Raw genomic sequence first — 19,432 nt, 5'->3', positions numbered from 1 at the left:
TCCAATTCACCTTTTCTAGAGATGGATGAGTCATATGGTACCATCAGCCAATACACTTCCTCTCCATCCAAAGCATATATAATTCATAGGAGGAATAAGTTCAGGGCTTCGAATATAATGCAAAGTACTTTGGAACTGTATGACAGAGGAGGCCTGTAGGAAAAACATGCTTTTGGTAGGACATAAAGTGAAAATTATGATTACTGTAAAGGTTTCAAATTTGGAGATCTCGGGTTGTTTCTTGCAATTGGATTTTGACGGGTATGTTATAGCCAAGCCAGGAATAATAGTGACTAACGCATGGACGTTTGTGCTGCTAGGTATATTTTAGACAAGAAGTACAAGCCAGCCACTACAGCTGCTAGCTCAGGTTAGTGATCTTAATTTTACTTTAATTTTTACTTTTTGTTGGTTTTCTTGGTTGGCCATGGCTATTGCTATCTTTACTAAAACCATTAATAAAGTTTCACATATTTCTTTATTAAGAATTAGAATCGTATATCATATGCTGGTCTCAAGCATGATTCTATTAGAAGATTTGCTTCATATCAGAAAAAATTATGCTTCAATTCTTATTCCTTTTGCAGGCATCTCTTTGATTGGTTATCCACATTCTACTAAAAGCAAGCTCCTCTGTTTCTTCTTTCATCACAATAGATGTGTGTTGGTTAATGTTGCATGAGAGGAAGTTCCTCTGTGTTGTCTAATGGCATCATGTGACTCGTCTTGTCCATTTTAAAAAAATTGTAAATTGGATGTCACTTCTTACGCATGTTTGATTCAACTTGCTACCTGAATTAAATTTTTTGGTAGAGAGAATTCGAGAGCAAAGGTACCTCATGATACGTGTAGAAGAAATAACATCCAATTTACTTTTTCTAGAGATGGATGCGTCATATGGTACCATCAGCCAATACACTTCCTCTCCGTCCAAAGCATATATAATTCATTGGAGGAATGAGTTTAGGGCTTCGAAAATAATGCAAAGTACTTTGGAACTGTATGACAGAGGAGGCCTGTCGGAAGAATAGGCTTTTGGTAGGACTTAAAGTGAAAATTATGACTACTGGAGAGGTTTCAGATTTGGAGATCTCAGGTTTTTTCTTGCAATTGGATTTTGACGGGTATGTTATAGCCTAGCCAGGAACAATAGAGACTAGCTCATGGACGTTTGTGCTGCTAGGTATATTCAAGACAAGAAGTACAAGCAAGCCACTACAGCTGCTGGCTCAGGTTAGTGATATGAATTTTACTTTAATTTTTGCTTTTTGTTGGTTTGCTTGGTTGGCCATGCCTATTGCTATCTTTACTAAAACCATTAAGAAAGTATCACATATTGCTTTATTAAGAATTAGAATCGTATATCTTATGCTGGTCTCAAGCATGATATTCGATCAGATGATTTGCTTCATATCAGAAAAAATTATGCTACAGTTCTTATTCCTTTTGCAGGCATCTCTTTGATTGGTTATCCACATTCTACTAAAAGCAAGCTCCCCTGTTTCTTCTTTCATCACATCAGAAGTGTGTTGGTTGGTGTTGCATGAGAGGAAGTTCCTCTGTGTTGTCTAGTGGCGTCATGTGACTCGTCTTGTCCATTTTAAGAAAATTGTTAATTGGATGTTACTTCTTACGCAGGTGTGATGAGGTTGCCTTGCTCTTGCATTCTCTTAGATAATTTGATTCAACTTGCTATCTGAATTAAATTTTTTGGTAGAGAGAATTCGAGAGCAAGGCTACCTCATGATACGTGCAGAAGAAGTAACATCCAATTCACTTTTTCTAGAGATGGGTGAGTCATANTGGTACCCTCAGCCAATACTCTTCCTCTCCGTCCAAAGCGTATATAATTCATAGGAGGAATAGGTTTAGGGCTTCGAAAATAATGCAAATTATTTTGGAACTGCATGACAGACGAGGCCTGTCGGAAGAACATGCTTTTTGTAAGACATAAAGCGAAAATTATGATTACTGGAGAGGTTTTAGATTTGGAGATCTCGGGTTTTTCTTGCAATTGGATTTTGACGGGTATGTTGTAGCCGAGCTAGGAACAATAGAGACTAGCTCATGGACGTTTGTGCTGCTAGGTATATTCAAGACAGGAAGTACAGGCAAGCCACAACAGCTGATGGCTCAGGTTAGTGATCTGAATTTTACTTTAATTTTTGCTTTTTGTTGGTTTGCTTGGTTGGCCATGGCTATTGCTTCTCTATTAGTTGTATAATACCAAATTGGTTTATACATTACCAAATTGGGGATTTCCACCATGCTGGAGATTACTAATCATTCCCCCACTGAGCAATTCATTTCTGAAGCTAAGATTTGTTGTACTTGGAACTGATGTAAATCTTGCACTTTCTTCTGCTAACGCATCACAGAAGGCTCTGTGTGTTATATAGCTGTCCTTTCTGTTCAATTTTCAAGAAACAAGAAGGAAAAAAAAAACTCAAACTTGGTTTATTAGTTGCATTAAAAATCAGGACATAGATTTACTGCATGTATTTCCACAAACTTGGTTTATTATCGCTTCATTTTTGTTTCTGGACAAATATACACTATCAGTAGTACTCATTCATGTTTTGGTGGTTGTTATTGCAGTATGTCAGTGCTGGTGTGCGTATCTCGGAACGTGCAGCTCGAGAGGCTACTGCCGGTTTTGTTCACAAACGTCTAAAGCATGATGTTCTTGGTCAAAGTTCCGCTTTCTGCCACAAGTTGCATCGGCTACCACAACATTTTTATTGTCTTTCAAATGACTGTTGTCAACTGGATACGCTATTACAATGTCCTAAGGGTCTACTTTTGTGCATTTTGCTTTGTAATCACTATAAGTATTTTGCTAGTAGTTAAAATATATTCTGCTAGTACATTTTGACGTATTTTGCTGGTGTATTTCAATGTATGTGCTCATTTGCTGCTACAATTAGTGTCAAAAGAAGTTATTATATATGTTCTGCTGTAGTGCTTTTACTTCATTTGTCAGTCCTGAGCTGGAGAATTCCTCTGTAAATGCGGGGGTTCAACAGTAGAGTGGTATAGGAATGAATTTTGTACATGTAGTTGATGGCTGTCAATTGTATGTGAAGCCATGAACGGATAATACGGTTAACCGTTTTATCCGCCGGTTAACCCGTTTTTTATCCGTATTAAATATGGTTCGGGTCGGATATTTTACCCGTTTTTGACCCGAATCGTATCCGACACGACCCGCCCGTTTGCCACCCTTAGTTGTATTTCACAAGCTTCTATTCTGACAATTCCTGTGCTGGGGAGATCAGAACATGGTCTGTAACGATGGTTTCTGCACTTCTAATATAACTTATATATCTAGTCTAGATATATGTATGTGTAGGAATGGCAATCGGGCGGGCCAGGTCGGATATGGTTCGGGTCGAAAACGGGTAATGAAATAACGGATAAATTATCTGACCTGACCCATATTTAATACGGATAAGAAACAGGTTAACCGGCAAATAATATGGATAACCATATTATCCATGACTTCTTGCATATGATCACTTTTGGGAGAATTCCTAATTTCCCTAACTTGAGGAACCCCCAATTTGAGGCTTTACAAATGTAAAAGTTAGACCCATTGGTTATCCATTATCCAACCCATTTTTTAGTGGATAATATGGGTGGTTAACTGTTTTCTTTTAATCATTTTTCCACCCCTATGTATGTGCATATGCATATGGACCATACTTTATAGAATTATCTGGTGATTTTCTGACTGGTGTTGTAATATAATTTTCCTCTTAATGATGATCTTGGTGCATTTGCAAAGAGTCAAAGTTCTTTTGAAAAAATTTCCTCTTAATTTAGATGTGGTGGTAAATCATTATAAGCAGAATTAATAGCTAAAAGAAATTCTGCCAAGTTCAACGCAAGATCTTGAACTATGTGTGGGTTTAATCTTTTTGCTGTTTGGAAAGCTTTCTGGTGTACTGCATCTATGTGCAAATTCAATTTTCATATTTGGTGCATCCTTGAAAAGGAAACACTTGTGGAAGAATGACCGAATTGGGAAGGGTTCACGATCAAATCAATCAATTAACTATGCTCCAGTCCTATGTTGCGCGGACTCTCCAAAATGATGCCGCACCCGTGTTGGATCCTCCAAATATACACTATTTTTGGAGGATCCGACATGCACCCGGCAACATTTTCGGAGAGTCCGAGCAACATAGCTCCAATCCCAAGTTAGTTGAGGGTCAGCTATAAGAATCCGTTGTTAATTTCTAAGCCCATTTTGTGCTAATACTAAATAATTAGGTGCAATGTCCATTTAGGAGTCTGTTACTCTGGTTAAGGAATTGTATGTTGTGTATGAACAAGTGTGAGATTAAGGGAACCTTGTGAAGAGAAATTATGATTAAAAAAAGAAAAGAAAACAAAATCTTGCAAAGGAAATATGTTATGTACTCAATGTACATATTGTTCTGTTTGGCATCATTTTCTTTGCTATTGTACCTAGAGTTATCTTTTTCTGATGCCACTAACAAAAAAGAAGAAGATATATTTATTTTTTTCCAGATTTTCGCTTCTTCTTAAGTCTTTCATTATCATTTTTCCGCAATTTGTATCAATGATATCTCATTGCTCTTGCAGACTCTGTGTGCTTGAGTAAAGAGACTTTAGGAAACTGCAAAGTTTCTGATGTAACATTGTAATATTCTAAGTTGCTCGGACTCATGTGCGGGTATCCAGTACGGGGACGGATCCGAGTATCGGATTCGGAAAAATCTAAATTTTAAGATTCGAGGGTGCAGATCCAGATATGGATACGAGTGCGGGGATTCGGCTAATAAAAAATAGAGCTATAAAAATATTGTAAATTTTGAGAGATATTCTGTAAAAAACTTACATGAATATTGTATAATTCCATCTTTTATTCTCCAAGATGGACATTATTCTTTCATTCTCCTAAATCTGTTTTATTTTTGAGTTTGAGAAATCAAAATCTCAATTTTTCTCCCAAATTGTCGATGGACTCCGGTCAAAGCGTCCGAAGTCAGTTGGCTCCCGCTCCCGTCCACGTCTCGTATCGGGACGGGGACGACACCAAAATCGAAGAGTCTGCGCTTAGGTAATATTCACCTAAAATGACTTCTCTTTGTGGAAGCCCGTATAAGGAGTGCACCTATGTGTTTTGCATTTCGGTCTATGGTCAGAGGCGAACCCAGAATTTGAAGGTTGGGGATGCACTTTTGGATTTAACTAAAATTTGCGTTGTATATAGGGTGCCCACTATTAGTATATCACTGTTTTTCAAAAATATACACATGTATATGTGGAGTTTTACCGAGCTTTAAGGTGCCGGTGACCCCTCTCAGTATAGCATAGGTCCGCCCGTCTATGGTGGTCATTTTGGTCTTCAATGTGGAATCATTTGAATCTTGGATTTTCACTGTTCTCTCAGGATAACTAATAGCCTAATTTTGCCAAAACAGAACTATGATTCTAAGCTGCTGCTTCTTTTCAACTTCATATTTGTGTAGGGTGTTTTTGCATTACTTGCAAGAACTTGACAATGAAGCAGGTAAGAGTAATTAATCGCATGGGTTATGTTGAATTTGAATGAATTTATGTTGCAATAAGAACATGGCTTTTTTAGGTTCCATCGTTTGTTCAAAGAGATCGTTGTGGCCATGAATATTTGCTGTCGAGAGAATGTTTAAAGGTTGCTGCAAGGCTTAGGCCCCTTGTAGATGAAATTGATGAGTTCTATATTTTGGCCATAGTCTTCATGCTGTTGCTATTCTTTTAATTTGTAAGTAATGTGTGCATGGAATTTGATTAATTTTGAATGACTTAGACTTTAAGAACAAGTACATAGAGAATAGAGTCTATGATTTCCTGAGGCAAAGCTGCTGACTGTAAAAAGAAGGAATATCTATTTTGGTCCTGCAAAAATAAGCAGTATATGGAAAGAATTGGTAGTAACACTTCCTGTGAGCTTGCTCACATTGTCGGTCCCAAGCCTCGGTAAAGGAGGAGGGTTGCGGTAGGCTGACAACCTGTGTAAAACTTGCCAATTCACGATGATATGAGTTGAGCTTAAAGAAAGAAGTGAAGATTCATATAGCCAATCTCAACTTGTTTGGGACTAAGGCGTAGTAGTTGTTGTATGGAAAAAATCGGCAGCGTGGATTTTAGCTGCACCTTAGTGCTTGCTACTTTGTCCTGTATTACTTGGGTGGAAAAGTTTCAATTTTTGAATCCCAATTTCTTTTTCCTCTGCAGTATGAGAATTGAAGGTGGATGCTCTTTTTTCCTTATCCTTTGGCTACTGTTTTTCTGAATTTATATTCTCAACATTTATGTCTAGTTTTGCTTCTAACATGTCATTCCTTATGGAGATTGGATATCTGTTCTTAGTTTAGTCTTGTACTCTCACCTTTACAATTACTTTAAAAGATAAGTATGAAAAATGTTTTTTCACAACATTTTTGCTCTGCTTTTGATATATAGGCATTTTTCATATGACCTTAATATCGTCGAGGGTCTATCGGAAATAGTCTTTCTGCCCGTCCAGGATAGGGGTAAGGCTGCGTACATCCTACCCTTCCCAGACCCCACTTGTGGGATTACACTGTGTTATTGTTATTATGGATCGTAATATCACAATGGAAGAGGGAGCATAAGAATATGGAGTTTGTGATAGGTTTACCATATGCCTTTCGGAAGCCAGACTCCTCTTGGGTGATTGCGATCATCTGACTATGTTGGTGCTACTTACTACCAATCAAGACGACACACTTGATGGTTCGGTACACTTAGTACATTCTTCCATTCACAAATTGATGGCCAATTAAAAAGGACCGTTTTTAGGTCACTACGGACATGTTTTGGGCATGCGCCATTGATTTGGGCAATAGTTCGGATAAGAGAAAATGATACTGTATAGCCGCTCTTAAAATAATAGTCGAAAAAATATATATTTTTTGTATATATACTTTCTGTATGTTATATACAAAAATTATACAAATTTTATACACATTTTCAGTTACCAAATATAAATAGTTTCTGACAAGGGCTAAAAGTGACCACTAACGAATCTTCTACTTGAGGGTATTCTTAAAATAGTTAGAAGTTGAGAGGTAATTTGGATATTTTTTCCGAAGAATTTGGACACGTGGAAGTTCATAATTCACGTTAGAATTGCAATAATAGCAAGGGAGAATACCAAAAGGATTTGCTAACAACTAGAGTATGAATGCACCAAAAGTATAATAAAGGAAACAATTGAGCAATTTCATATAGTATTAAGGGTAAATCTGGATCATTTCCCTTTATTCTATTCTGTGTTACAAAATTAATATATATGAGCAGTTACTTCTTGTTGATGATTAACCTAACTTGATTGCGTAAAGAACCACACACTATCAATACAAAGGTATAACTCTAGAGAGAGAGATTGCTAGGGTGCATAAGAAAAATGCGGTGTATTGGTAATGCTGGTATTAGTGATGCTTGCATTAGTTATGCTGGCATTTAGTTATACTGACATATTTTTTATCCATTGTTTAGTTTGATGTAATAGAGCATTGCATAATTTCTAAAAGAATTATTTATTTACAAAAATGCCCCCAAAACCAGTCCATCACACTATCTTTTTAAAAGAAACATATGTTGAGGAATGTTATTATATGAAAAAAGTTTTAACAAAAATTATTTGATTTGTGTACCTATATTGTAGCATAGAACTGAATATTTTAATATAAAAAAGGAAATGATAAGTATTTATTTATTTACTAGAGATATAATTTTATTTCTCACTATTTGAATTATTTTAAACTTGCATTAATATAATATCATAAATAATCGGAAGAATTCTTTGCTTTAGGATCATCGATTATTCCCTCGTCAATCTATAGAAAGAGTATTACCATAACCAAATTAATATAACTTTGCCACTATCTTAGAAGTGAAAATCTAACTTCATCAATTGGATAGAGTATCAAAACTGTATAGTTAATTAGTGCTCCTAAATCTTTCCTTCCAGAGTCCGAATCAAGAGATCTCGAGTTGAATTAATGGTAAGCTCCAGATTTTTTTCTATCAGATTAAACACTCGGAATGGAGGGTGTTCACATGGATTAGCTTAATTTTAACGATACAAAGGGCAACCCGGTGTACTAAGCTCCCGCTATGTACGGGGTTCGGGGAAGGGCCGGACCATAACGGTCTATTGTACGCAACCTTACCCTGCATTTCTGCAAAAGGCCGTTTTCACGGCTCGAACCCGTGACCTCCTAGTCACTTGGCTTCAACTTTACCAATTTTAACGATGCAAAGTCCCAAGAAATTCAAAGATCAACACATGATTGTACAAAATAGGGGTGTCAAATGGGCGGGTTGGGTCAATTTTGGGCGGGTCAAAATGGATTGAGTCAATAATTGGGCGGGTCAAATGATCTGCCCAAAAGTTACTTGGGCTAAAATGGGTTGGATCAAGATGGGTTAAAATCGGGTCATAACCCAACCCGCCCAACTCTTATTAAACTTTAATTAATATGTGTTATTTTCTTATAAATTGTATAATTACTAAATAAGGTTTTTTTGCTTTTGTCATGGTCATATTTAAAATATTAAACAAAAAATAAAATTATTTCTAAGATATTTTGACAAACTTACTCATGGATCAATTTGCGCTAAAAATTAGTCCAACTTTAAATGGGTTGAGATGGGTTGGGTCAAAATGGGCTAAGTTCAATAAATGGGCGGGTCAATAACCAACCCAGCCTTGGACGGATTGAGCGGGTCATTTGGGCTTGGGCCAAATTTGACCGCCCTAGTACAAAATATAGTAGTAATTTTTCTTTCTTTCTTACTAGCCTTGAACTCGTAACCTAGTGGCATGGAGTAACCCAACCACTACGAACAAGAACAAGACTAGTTTTTTTTTTTTTTTTTTTTTTTTTTTTTTTTTGAGATAGAGATACAGAAAAGCAAAGCGCGCGCACAAAAAAAAAAGGCAAATTAAAGAAACTATAGGGTTCACAACACCACCCCACACATCACCTTCAGATACTTTTTTTTGTTCTTTCTGAATATTTTTCCCCTCATACCAGCCTTGAATGACCTATATGAACAATAACTAGACTGGTCAATTCTTTTTTATTTTTATTTTTATTTTTGGTCATGATATTCAAGAAGTGCTAGAAATCAAGAATTCACACCACAACCACACCCAAAAAAATAAAAGAAACCATAAGGTCGAATGAATGTTGACAAAAGATCGCTTCCTTTTGATGATCCGAACTTTCGTTGATCCACGACTTTTCAAACTTCCTCCACAAAATTTGGCCAAACAAGACTTCTAATGTACACACTAAATAGAACACCAAAACCATTATGAACCAGAATCTGAATCTGATGATGCTTTAAAACGTTCTGTGTTGAATTATACAGCAATAAACTTGAACCATGTTCAAGTAAAATTTTATAATTTTGGGAGATGAAAATTGGACAAATCCGATGCTCAACAACCTTAAAATAAGGGACTGAAACCACCTTGGTCCATGACTCCAACATTACCAGATACACAAAGATTACCTCCTAAGGTTCCTAGTTCCCCAACATTACCATCATCAAGGTCGGGCAATGCTACTTCTTCATATATATCGTCTTCGAGGTTCAATGAAGCAACAAATCGCGAGAAAAAATTATCCATAAAACGAGTAGAAAACCAATGAAGTCTTCCATTCACAAATTTAGCATGATTGCGAAAGAAAACACCTGGGAAGTTCTCAAGAATCCTTTGCCAAGAATTACTTCTTAAACTATAAATCCTAACATCATTCAAATCTTCAAACTCTCCAAATCTATTCTCTCTACGTGACCCCATAATTTGTACAATTTTATAATCATCTTGACACTCATTATAACCAAAACCATAAGCTAGAGTCGACGAATCATCATTCGCATTTGTTCCTGAAAAGGGCAATCTTTTAAATTTTCTTATAGACGGATTCCATACAATAGATCTCGAGGACCAGCAGAAATACACAATAACCCATCACATGAACACACAACCCTATAATTACCAAATGATTTTTTGCAAGGAAAATCAAGTTCAACAGCTATATGGGGAGATTCTTCATACATAGTTTCATAGAGAGATGTGAAGAATATAGGTTAACTCTAGTAGTTAACCTTAGTTAGTTTAACTTAACCATGGTGTTAGTTAGTGATAGTTAGAGTTAGTTGTGTACAGCTGTCCTAAAGTTAGTTAAATACACTGTAGATGTAACTTCTTCTTCTTTGCAGCAAAATTTGTATCGAAATAGAATGAAGGAAGCTCTCGTTTGATTCCCTCTAGAAAATTCTCAAACCTCAATTCCTTCTTCGTCTGTATTGTGCAAAATTCTTCATGGTATCAGAGCTTTGATCAAGTGATTCTAGGGAATTTCTTCGCAGAATTGAAGATAATTTGAGAGAATCTGCTCGAATTTAGAAGCTTCGAACCCTAATTTTGAGGTTGTCAATGGCGCATGCAGAGAATTCAACTGATAATGCAAACAATGGAGATAATACGAGCATCAGAACGATACCTAGCTCGATTATGTTAGATCACAATCATCCTCTCTACTTGCATGCATCTGATGGTCCGGGATCGATGTCTGTGGGACTTATTTTGACAGGTATGGAGAATTATTCTATTTGGAGTCGTGTAATGAAAGTGGCGTTGTTAGGAAAGAACAAGTTGTGTTTGGTTGATGGATCAACATCGAAGGAGGATTTTGGCCCAAATTTGGGAAGTCAGTGGGATCGCTGCAATGCAATTGTAACTTCATGGCTCATGAGCAATGTGAGCAGAGATTTGGTAACAGGAGTATTGTTTTCTTCGAATGCACAGAAGGTATGGGCTGGTTTCAAAGAACGTTTTGACAAGGTGAATGCATCGAGATTGTATTTCTTTCATAAGGAAATATTCACTCTAACACAGGGGATCTCATCAGTATCGATCTATTTCACTAAGCTGAAAGACCTTTGGGCAGAATATGATTCCATATTGCCACCACCCACAACAGCCACTGAATATATTGAACAATTGGAGTATCAACGACTGCTACAATTTTTGATGGGATTGAATGACAATTTTGAGCAAGCAAGGAGTCAGATTCTATTAATGCCAAGCTTGCCATCTATAGATAAAGCTTATGCTATGGTAGTTCAGGAAGAAAGCAGGAAATCATTTGCTGGTGGTACCTATGGGCAAGGTGGACTCGATGATCCTACTGCATTGTTTACAGCTCAGTCTACATCTAAGCCAAGGAGAAATTATAGCTTAGAATGTGATTTTTGTCATATGAGAGGACATACTAGAAATGAATGCTATAAGTTGATGAAGTGTGAAGTGTGTAACAAGACAGGGCACTTGAAGGAGAACTGTTACAAGATTATTGGGTATCCTTCTAATTTCAAGCAGAAGAATAGGGCAAATGCAGTCATGATGGATGGATCTGCACAGCAAAAAGTAATAGCTTCACCAAACACAAGCATGTACCAGTCAAGTAGTAATGTTGAACCAGCTCAGGTCTTCACTAAAGAACAATATAATCAGCTGTTGCAGTTGCTGAACAAAGGGTCTACTGCAGGGACTAGTGCGAACATGGCAGGTAAGTGCTTTTGTGGCAATGTAGCATTATGTGAGAATTTAGAACTATGCAAATGGATAGTAGATACTGGTGCTACTAACCATATGACTGGTGATAAGAGTTTACTGAAAAATAAAACCTCAGTAGGAAATTCAGGACAAGTGCAATTACCTACTGGAGATTCAGCATCAATCTCACATATGAGAGAGTGCCAACTCACAGGAGGTGATGTACTGAAGGATGTATTATGTGTACCTGCTTTTAAGTTTAACCTCATGTCAGTTTCTAAAGTGACAGACGACCTTAAATGCAGTGTTACTTTTTTTTTCCAAAATGTTGTATATTCCAGGACCTCTTATCTGGGAGGGTGAAGGAGATTGGTAGAAGAGAAGAAGATCTATACATACTATCAACAGCTTTGGAGAAGACTGTGAATAGAGCTTTTGCAGCTACTAGTAAAGAAGGAGGTTTGGAAATATGGCATAGAAGAACAGGACATGTTCCAATACAAGTTCTCAAGAGAATTCCTAGCATACAACACTGTGATAGTAGAATAAATAGTGGTTCACTGTCAAAATGTGAAATCTGCCCTCTAGCTAGACAAACTAGAGCACCTTTTCCAACTAGTACTAGTAGAAGTTTACATGCTTTTGATTTGATCCATATGGATGTGTGGGGACCCTATAAGATTGCTACCCATAATGGGATGAAGTACTTTCTTACATTGGTTGATGAATTTACTAGATGGACTTGGGTATTTCTTATGAGACTCAAATCTGATGTCATTTTCTTACTCAAGAACTTTATTAATATGACCAAAACACAGTTTGGGAAGAAATTAAGATGTTTAGATCAGACAATGGGAGTGAGTTTTTTAACAGTTTATGTAATGATTTGTTTCAAATGCATGGGATTGTTTCATCAAAGTTCCTGTCCATATACTCCTCAACAAAATGGAGTTGTGGAAAGGAGACATAGACATATATTGGAGACTGCTCGAGCAATCAGATTTCAAGGCCACTTACCTGTTAGATATTGGGGACATTGTATTGATGCTTCTGTATATATAATCAATAGAATTCCTTCTTCTGTATTGGGACATAAATCACCATATGAATTACTTCTGAATAAGGCACTCTCATTGACACATTTAAAGGTAGTTGGATGTTTGTGTTTTGCTACTAATCTGACAGGCCATGACAAGTTTGCTCCTAGAGCTGTGAGGTCAGTCTTCTTGGGGTATACAGCACATCAAAAGGGTTACAGACTTTTGGATTTGGAAAATAGGGTATTCTTTATAAGCAGAGATGTAGTGTTCTATGAAGATATATTTCCCTTCCACACAGCAGAAAAGTCATAAGAATTATTATTCCTGGATAAAGTTCCAATACCACAACATGATTTTGATGAAGAACTGAGAGCAGTCAGTCCTGCCACTGATACACAAGTTGAGGAAACAAATGTGCCATGCTCTCCTACTCCACCTCCAGTTGTCTCAGATGATCAGGGCATTTCACACCTTGCTGAACATAACAGTGTGGACAGTCCTGGGAACTCTCTCACTTTGCCTGATGATGGGGAGCCTAGAAAATCTACAAGAATATCTAAGCCTCCCATATGGCTTAAGGACTATGTCAGAGATAACAAGAAAAGTTCTACAAGTTGCTGCAAGTATCCTATTTCAGATGTGATTGGATATGAAGGGATCTCTCCAAAATATCAAAGTTACTTAGCAAATTTTTCAGTGGAGGTGGAACCAACATCATATTCAGAGGCAGTGAAGGACAAGAGATGGGTTGAGGCAACACAGACAGAAATAAAAGCATTGGAGAACAATAAGACCTGGGAACTGGTGGCCTTGCCACCAGGACAAAAGGCAATAGGATGTAAGTGGGTTTATAAGATCAAGTATAAGGCTTCAGGGGAGATTGAAAGGTTCAAGGCTAGATTGGTGGCCAAATGGTAAAATCAAAGAGAAGGTTTAGATTACCACGAAACCTTTTCAACTGTGGTGAAGATGGTTACTGTCAGAAGTGTGTTGTCCATTGCAGCTTCAAGGCAATGGTCCATTCATCAAATGGATGTTTATAATGCTTTTTTGCAAGGAGATATATCTGAGGAGGTGTATATGGAGATACCTCAAGGTTTCAGTGGACCAAAATCTAACTTCAGAGTTTGCAAATAACTCAAGTCCCTCTATGGACTTAAGCAAGCATCTAGACAATGGAATATCAAGCTCACATCAGCCTTGGTGGATGCTGGGTTTCAACAGAGTTATTTAGATTATTCCTTGTTCATCAAAAGATCAGGAGTTCACATGGTGGTGGTTCTTGTCTATGTTGATGACCTCCTTATCACTGGAGATAATCCTACCATGATTCAACAGACTAAAGATGATTTACAAACCTATTTTAAGATCAAAGACCTGGGAGAACATAAATACTTTCTGGGGATAGAGTTTGCACGAAACAGTGATGGTATACTAATGCATCAACGCAAGTATGCCTTAGAACTCATATCTGAGCTGGGGCTATCAGGCTCTAAGCATGCTTATTGTCCTATGGAGCCAAATATGAAGCTCACTACTGCTGAATTTGACATTCATATAGGTACCTCTGATGACACATTATTGGCTGATCCAGGGCCATATCAAAGGCTCTTGGGTAAGCTTCTTTATTTGACTGTAACAAGGCCAGATATTTCCTTTGCTGTTCAAAGTCTGAGCCAGTTCATGCATAGTCCTAAGGCTTCTCATATGGAATCTGCACTCAGGGTGGTCAGATATATCAAAAGCAGTCCTGGTCTGGGAGTTTCTTGGCTGCCAAGTGCTCTGAATCACTTTCAGCAATTTGTGATGCAGATTGGACTGCATGTCCCAACACACGCAAGTCAGTTACAGGTTACTTTGTCAAACTTGGCTCTTCTTTGATTTCTTGGAAATCTAAGAAGCAGTCCACTATCTCTCGAAGCTCAGCAGAAGCTGAATATCGCAGCTTAGCATCCACAGTTGCAGAGATTACTTGGATCATTGGTCTACTCAAGGAGCTGGGAGTGGATCATAATTCACCTGTGCCTATCTACAGTGATAGCAAATCTGCCCTAGCTATTGCTGCCAATCCTGTGTTTCATGAACGTACGAAGAACATCGATATCGACTGCCATTTCATTCGTGAGAAGATTCAACATGGTCTTGTTTCTACCCTCTATTGTCCTACAGCAGAGTAGGAAGCTGATATACTCACAAAGGGGCTTGGTCGCATTCAGCATTCCTATTTGCTATCCAAGCTAGGTCTACTCAACATATTTCCTAGTCCTAGCTTGAGGGTGTGTGTGTGTGTGTGAAGAATATAGGTTAACTCTAGTAGTTAACCTTAGTTAGTTTAACTTAACCATGGTGTTAGTTAGTGATAGTTAGAGTTAGTTGTGTACAGCTGTCCTAAAGTTAGTTAAATATACTGTAGATGTAACTTCTTCTTCTTAGCAGCAAAATTTGTATTGAAATAGAATGAAGGAAGCTCTCGTTTGATTCCCTCTAGAAAATTCTCAAATCTCAATTCCTTCTTCGTCTGTATTGTGCAAAATTCTTCAAGAGAGCAAGTGTGAAAGGTAATGCTATCTTGAATATAACTCCACTTAAAAGAAGCCTGTGGTTAAGAAAATATTGGTTCTTGGTTGAAATTTTTAGATGGGTTTTGATGAATTGAGGACTTGAGATTACAGAAAACCAATATTTAGAAACACACCTTATTTTCAGCAAGGTCTTCGCATCTAGCTTCAGAAATATTTTAAGTATTAAATCTGGGTGGAGTTCTGGCAGTGATTCTGAATCATGAACAATGGATGTAGTTGCTGTAGCCTCTGACAATTCCATCGGCAGTGTCGAGGTTTTAGTAGTAGGGAAGTGTTTTCGCTGAGCTAAAACACTTATTTGTATAATATGCGTTGCAACCTTGATTTGGAAGGCTGAAGGTTTAGGCAACTGTTTTGAGAAACCCTAGAACAATGTGCTTTGAGTTCAGTAGGGTGAATCATTTCATTAAATAGCATGTGCTAATCAATTTTCGGATTAGTAATCGAAAAATAGCCAACATTTGCAAAAGTTATGGAAAAAAAGCTACTACAATACTATTTATACGGAGATAAAATCTGGACAAACTACACTAGCTGACAGTGGCGGAACCAGAATTTTTGTTAAGGGATGTCAAAATATATAAAAGTAAACATACCAGGAAATTAAGGTGAGTCAATACATAGTATCAGTAGAGAAGCTATGTGTGGCCAAGGGTGGTCAACTGAACACCCTTCGCCGAAAAACTATACTGTGGATAACATAAAATATTACTTGTTATTGATAGAAAAATAGACTTTGAACATCCTTGCATAGCCAAACAGGCAAAGGGTGTTCAAATTCTGAACACCCTTATTAAATTTTCTGGCTTCGCCACTGCATAGTATTTATACATATAAAAAAGTTTACCTACCTACACAGTGTATTTTTCTCGCAAAGGGGTGTCATTTGACACCCTTTCCTATAAGGTGGCTCCGCCACTGCTAGCTGAAACACAAAAAGTTCCAGCACAATGCACTGGATTATGGAGCTCATGCGTATAAACATCCAACATATTATTTGGACCTACAACACATTATGATGAAATTTTATATGTAAAAAGATTGAACTTTAACATATTATGTTGCAATTTTTCCGAATTTTTAGAAATATTTTTGTTCAGATTTTATCTTCACATGAAAAATAGCTAAATTTCAAACACTTCTGAATCTGTAACCATTTATCAAATATCAATTGTAAATGAGGCTATTTTTGTTAGGGGCTTATATGATTGGATTTTGTTGGGCTTAACAAGTACTTACACACTAAGCAGTAAGCATAATATGGTCTTAGCAGTCCATATTAGCACTTAAACTAACGTTATACATTGTTATATAAGTATATATACATTAATTATACATTGTATAATGTCGATAGGGGTGTAGTGGTGATTGGATTGGGTGGCACTAGTATATGCACATATATAGTATATGTACATACACTATGATATGTGCAAGGGCGTAGCTACGTGTTAGGAGCATGGGGCACATGATCCCATGCATACTTCTTTTTCAGTGTATAATAATGTTATATTTTATAAATATACATGTGTGCAGCCAAACTCAAAGAGTCTTATGATACAATGATTATCGGGTGTACCTTTACAAGTGAAATTAGAGGTTCAAATTCAGTTTATAGGCATATCTAGTGTCCTCTCTTGTGTTGTAGTTAAATACTTTTTTTTATTCATCGCAAAATTTACATAATTAAAACTAATAGTAGTTGATGATGTAGCATGATTCAGTGATTTCAACATTTTTTATCTGGAGTATAGGTATATATGTTAAAAATCACAAAATTTGCAAGATTTTTTTTAAAATAATTTTAACCTATAGTTTTTTATGGTAAGAACTTAAAGGTTGAACTCGTCAAATATAAATTCACTTCTTTATAATAGTGCACCGATCTTCTTAGAATCCTAGATCCGCCTCTGAATATGTGCAAAATTCTCCCAAGGTTGGTAAGTAGAAGTTTTATGAACCCATCAACAATTATGCCTCGTTATAAAAAAAGAGAAAATCTCACTTTATACCCATTAATTCTTAACTATTTACCCTTTAATGCCTATGGCCAAACTATTTACTACTCCTACCCATGGGGCCCAAACTATTACCCGGTTAAAATGAAACATAAGTGAAAGAAACCTGGTAAGCAGAAGTGGCAACACCGAATATGAATTGGGGAGGGAAGTCAGCACGAGAGAGTTGGTGCTTAGAGCTGTAAATGGAGTTCCATTCTTCCTCTATTTTCTTCTTCTTCCTTAAACCCATTAGTTTTCTAGAGTTAATCACTTAAATTCGTTTCCATTTCTATTATGGGGTTTAATTCTAAAATAATTTTTCAGAACTTTAAACTGAACAAAAATGGAAGTAAACTGTGAAATAGTGAAAGTGAAGAGAATACGGCGGAGTGTGTTTTTCTTTTTTGTTTTTCCTTTTTTCTATTTTCACTCTAAGTGTTTTGTCTCCACCGCCTCCGGTCATCTCTTTACCTGTTTGCAGAATTGTATCGTGAAAAGGAAAGAAAAATTATTTTCACAATTTACCTGTTTTAAAAATAAATCTCAATTGTTTTCACCATAGTAGGTAAAGGTCATTTACCTGTTTGCAGAATTTTCCCCTCACTTTGAAATAGAGGGGTGATCACGCCCAACTTTGCGTTATAAAAAGGACACGCGGACATTGCAAATATAATCTGAATATTTAGCCCAGAGTCGAACCCACAAGGAATTAACCTATCAATTACTTTCGTTAGACTTACTAAATTCTACGGAATCAACTTCTCAAGCATTGTGAATAACAATTGATGGTATTTCTACTAACTATGAATGACAGTAAATAAACAGCTGAAAACTAACTATGATTAAGTTGTAAACAACTAAGAGAAGGTTCTAAGGTTATGATTTCCCCTATTGATGAAAACCCCTCCGGTTATGCTTCACATAGAATCACCAAATCATCTCTATCAATCATGAGCACTCCTCTTACCGTAAATCTCTCCCGAGTAATTACGATAATTTACTAGACGCACTCTCCCGAGATACGCTAGCTGGCTTTGTTTGTTACAGCTCACATTAGATTGCACCCAAGGCTTCGTTATCCCTAATCCCGCCTTTAAACCCGCAGTTATAGATCCCTCTTATACTTTGGGAGTGGTGTTGTTCAACAATTACCTAAATATGCACTCTCTCCCGAGTTATGCACACTGAATAGGCACAGCTAATTGAGGATCCTGTCAATTAACTAAAACAAGCACGTAGTTGAACAAATAGAGATTAAACTGGCAAAATATATTAACATAATCAAGAAGTTCATCCTTCAATAGGTTCCATCAAAACCCTAGACAAAGGAATTAGCTACTCATGGCAAAACTAGATAAAACTACTAAATTATTCATAATGGGTAATTGCAAGAAGATAAAAGAGATAGAAAAACTCTAATGTTTGGTTGATCTTCTCACACTTGTTCTTGCCTCCAAAAGTAGTCTAAAACAAGCTTAAAACACTCTTGGGCGAGTTCCTATAGCGTATAAGGGTTTGGAACAAGTTTTCCCGAATTTACACTTTGGTCCCCAATTTTTCTGACGCGTGAACAGTGCACTGCGGTCGCGGCAGGACCGCGGCTCGACTGCGGTGGGAGCTGACCATTCTGCCTGGAGGTTTAATCTACCGCGGTCGTGGTAGAATTTGTCCAGGCCATTTTTTCGCTTCTTTGTGCTCGAGTACTTCTTGAGTGGGCGTTTTCTTCATATTATTGCCTCCAAACCACTCTGTGGTGCTTCCTCACTTGGAATATTCCTTGCGAAACAAAAGAACACCATTTAGAGCATTTTGTTGGCAATTTGACTATAAAACACCAATAAAGCATGATAATATTAAGGTGTAAATATCATCTATATAGCCTAATATCAACACCCCACACTTAAATCATTGCTAGTCCTCGAGCAATCCACCACACTCCATCAAAATTCCTTCCCTAAGCTTTTCCCTTAACAACTCACGCCTTGAACATCTTACCAAAGTTGCACCTAGTAGTGAACAACCTTTACCTCAAGAGTCAAATCTTTCGTACCATGCACCATTCACACTTACTCAAACCACTCTATACAAGAGTCAAGACTTACTTTTCCTTTGTGAATCACATGCCCTCACATCACAAAAGAGAGTAGTTCCACATATAATGATATTTAGAACAATTAGGAACTTAGATAGACAGAATTC

The 19,432-nt window shown here is 37.0% G+C and overlaps 1 protein-coding gene across 1 annotated transcript; it reads right to left on the bottom strand.

Moving 5' to 3' along the window:
- Positions 1-9,358: 9,358 nt before the first annotated feature.
- LOC109219194 (F-box/kelch-repeat protein At3g23880-like) lies at positions 9,359-10,113 on the bottom strand. Its single transcript, XM_019383633.1, has 3 exons — positions 10,053-10,113; positions 9,520-9,939; positions 9,359-9,399 (listed from the first exon to the last, which is right to left on the bottom strand). Exons 1-3 carry the CDS (start codon positions 10,111-10,113, stop codon positions 9,359-9,361), a joined length of 522 nt encoding a protein of 173 aa, XP_019239178.1.
- Positions 10,114-19,432: the final 9,319 nt, after the last annotated feature.

The sequence above is a fragment of the Nicotiana attenuata genome, unplaced genomic scaffold (genome assembly GCF_001879085.1).
Source record: "Nicotiana attenuata strain UT unplaced genomic scaffold, NIATTr2, whole genome shotgun sequence".
Classification (NCBI taxonomy): Eukaryota; Viridiplantae; Streptophyta; class Magnoliopsida; order Solanales; family Solanaceae; genus Nicotiana; species Nicotiana attenuata.
The sequence above is the reverse complement of the archived record's forward strand: the minus strand, read 5'-3'. Positions and strand labels throughout refer to the sequence as shown.

Coding starts and splice junctions, on each gene's coding strand:
- LOC109219194 (XM_019383633.1), bottom strand. CDS start 10,113: ATGTATGAAGAATCTCCCCATATAGCTGTTGAACTTGATTTTCCTTGC. Junction 9,940..10,052: donor TCCTTGCAAAAAATCATTTG/GTAATTATAGGG, acceptor TGCCCTTTTCAG/GAACAAATGCGAATGATGAT. Junction 9,400..9,519: donor TGTTGGAGTCATGGACCAAG/GTGGTTTCAGTC, acceptor AATTCAACACAG/AACGTTTTAAAGCATCATCA.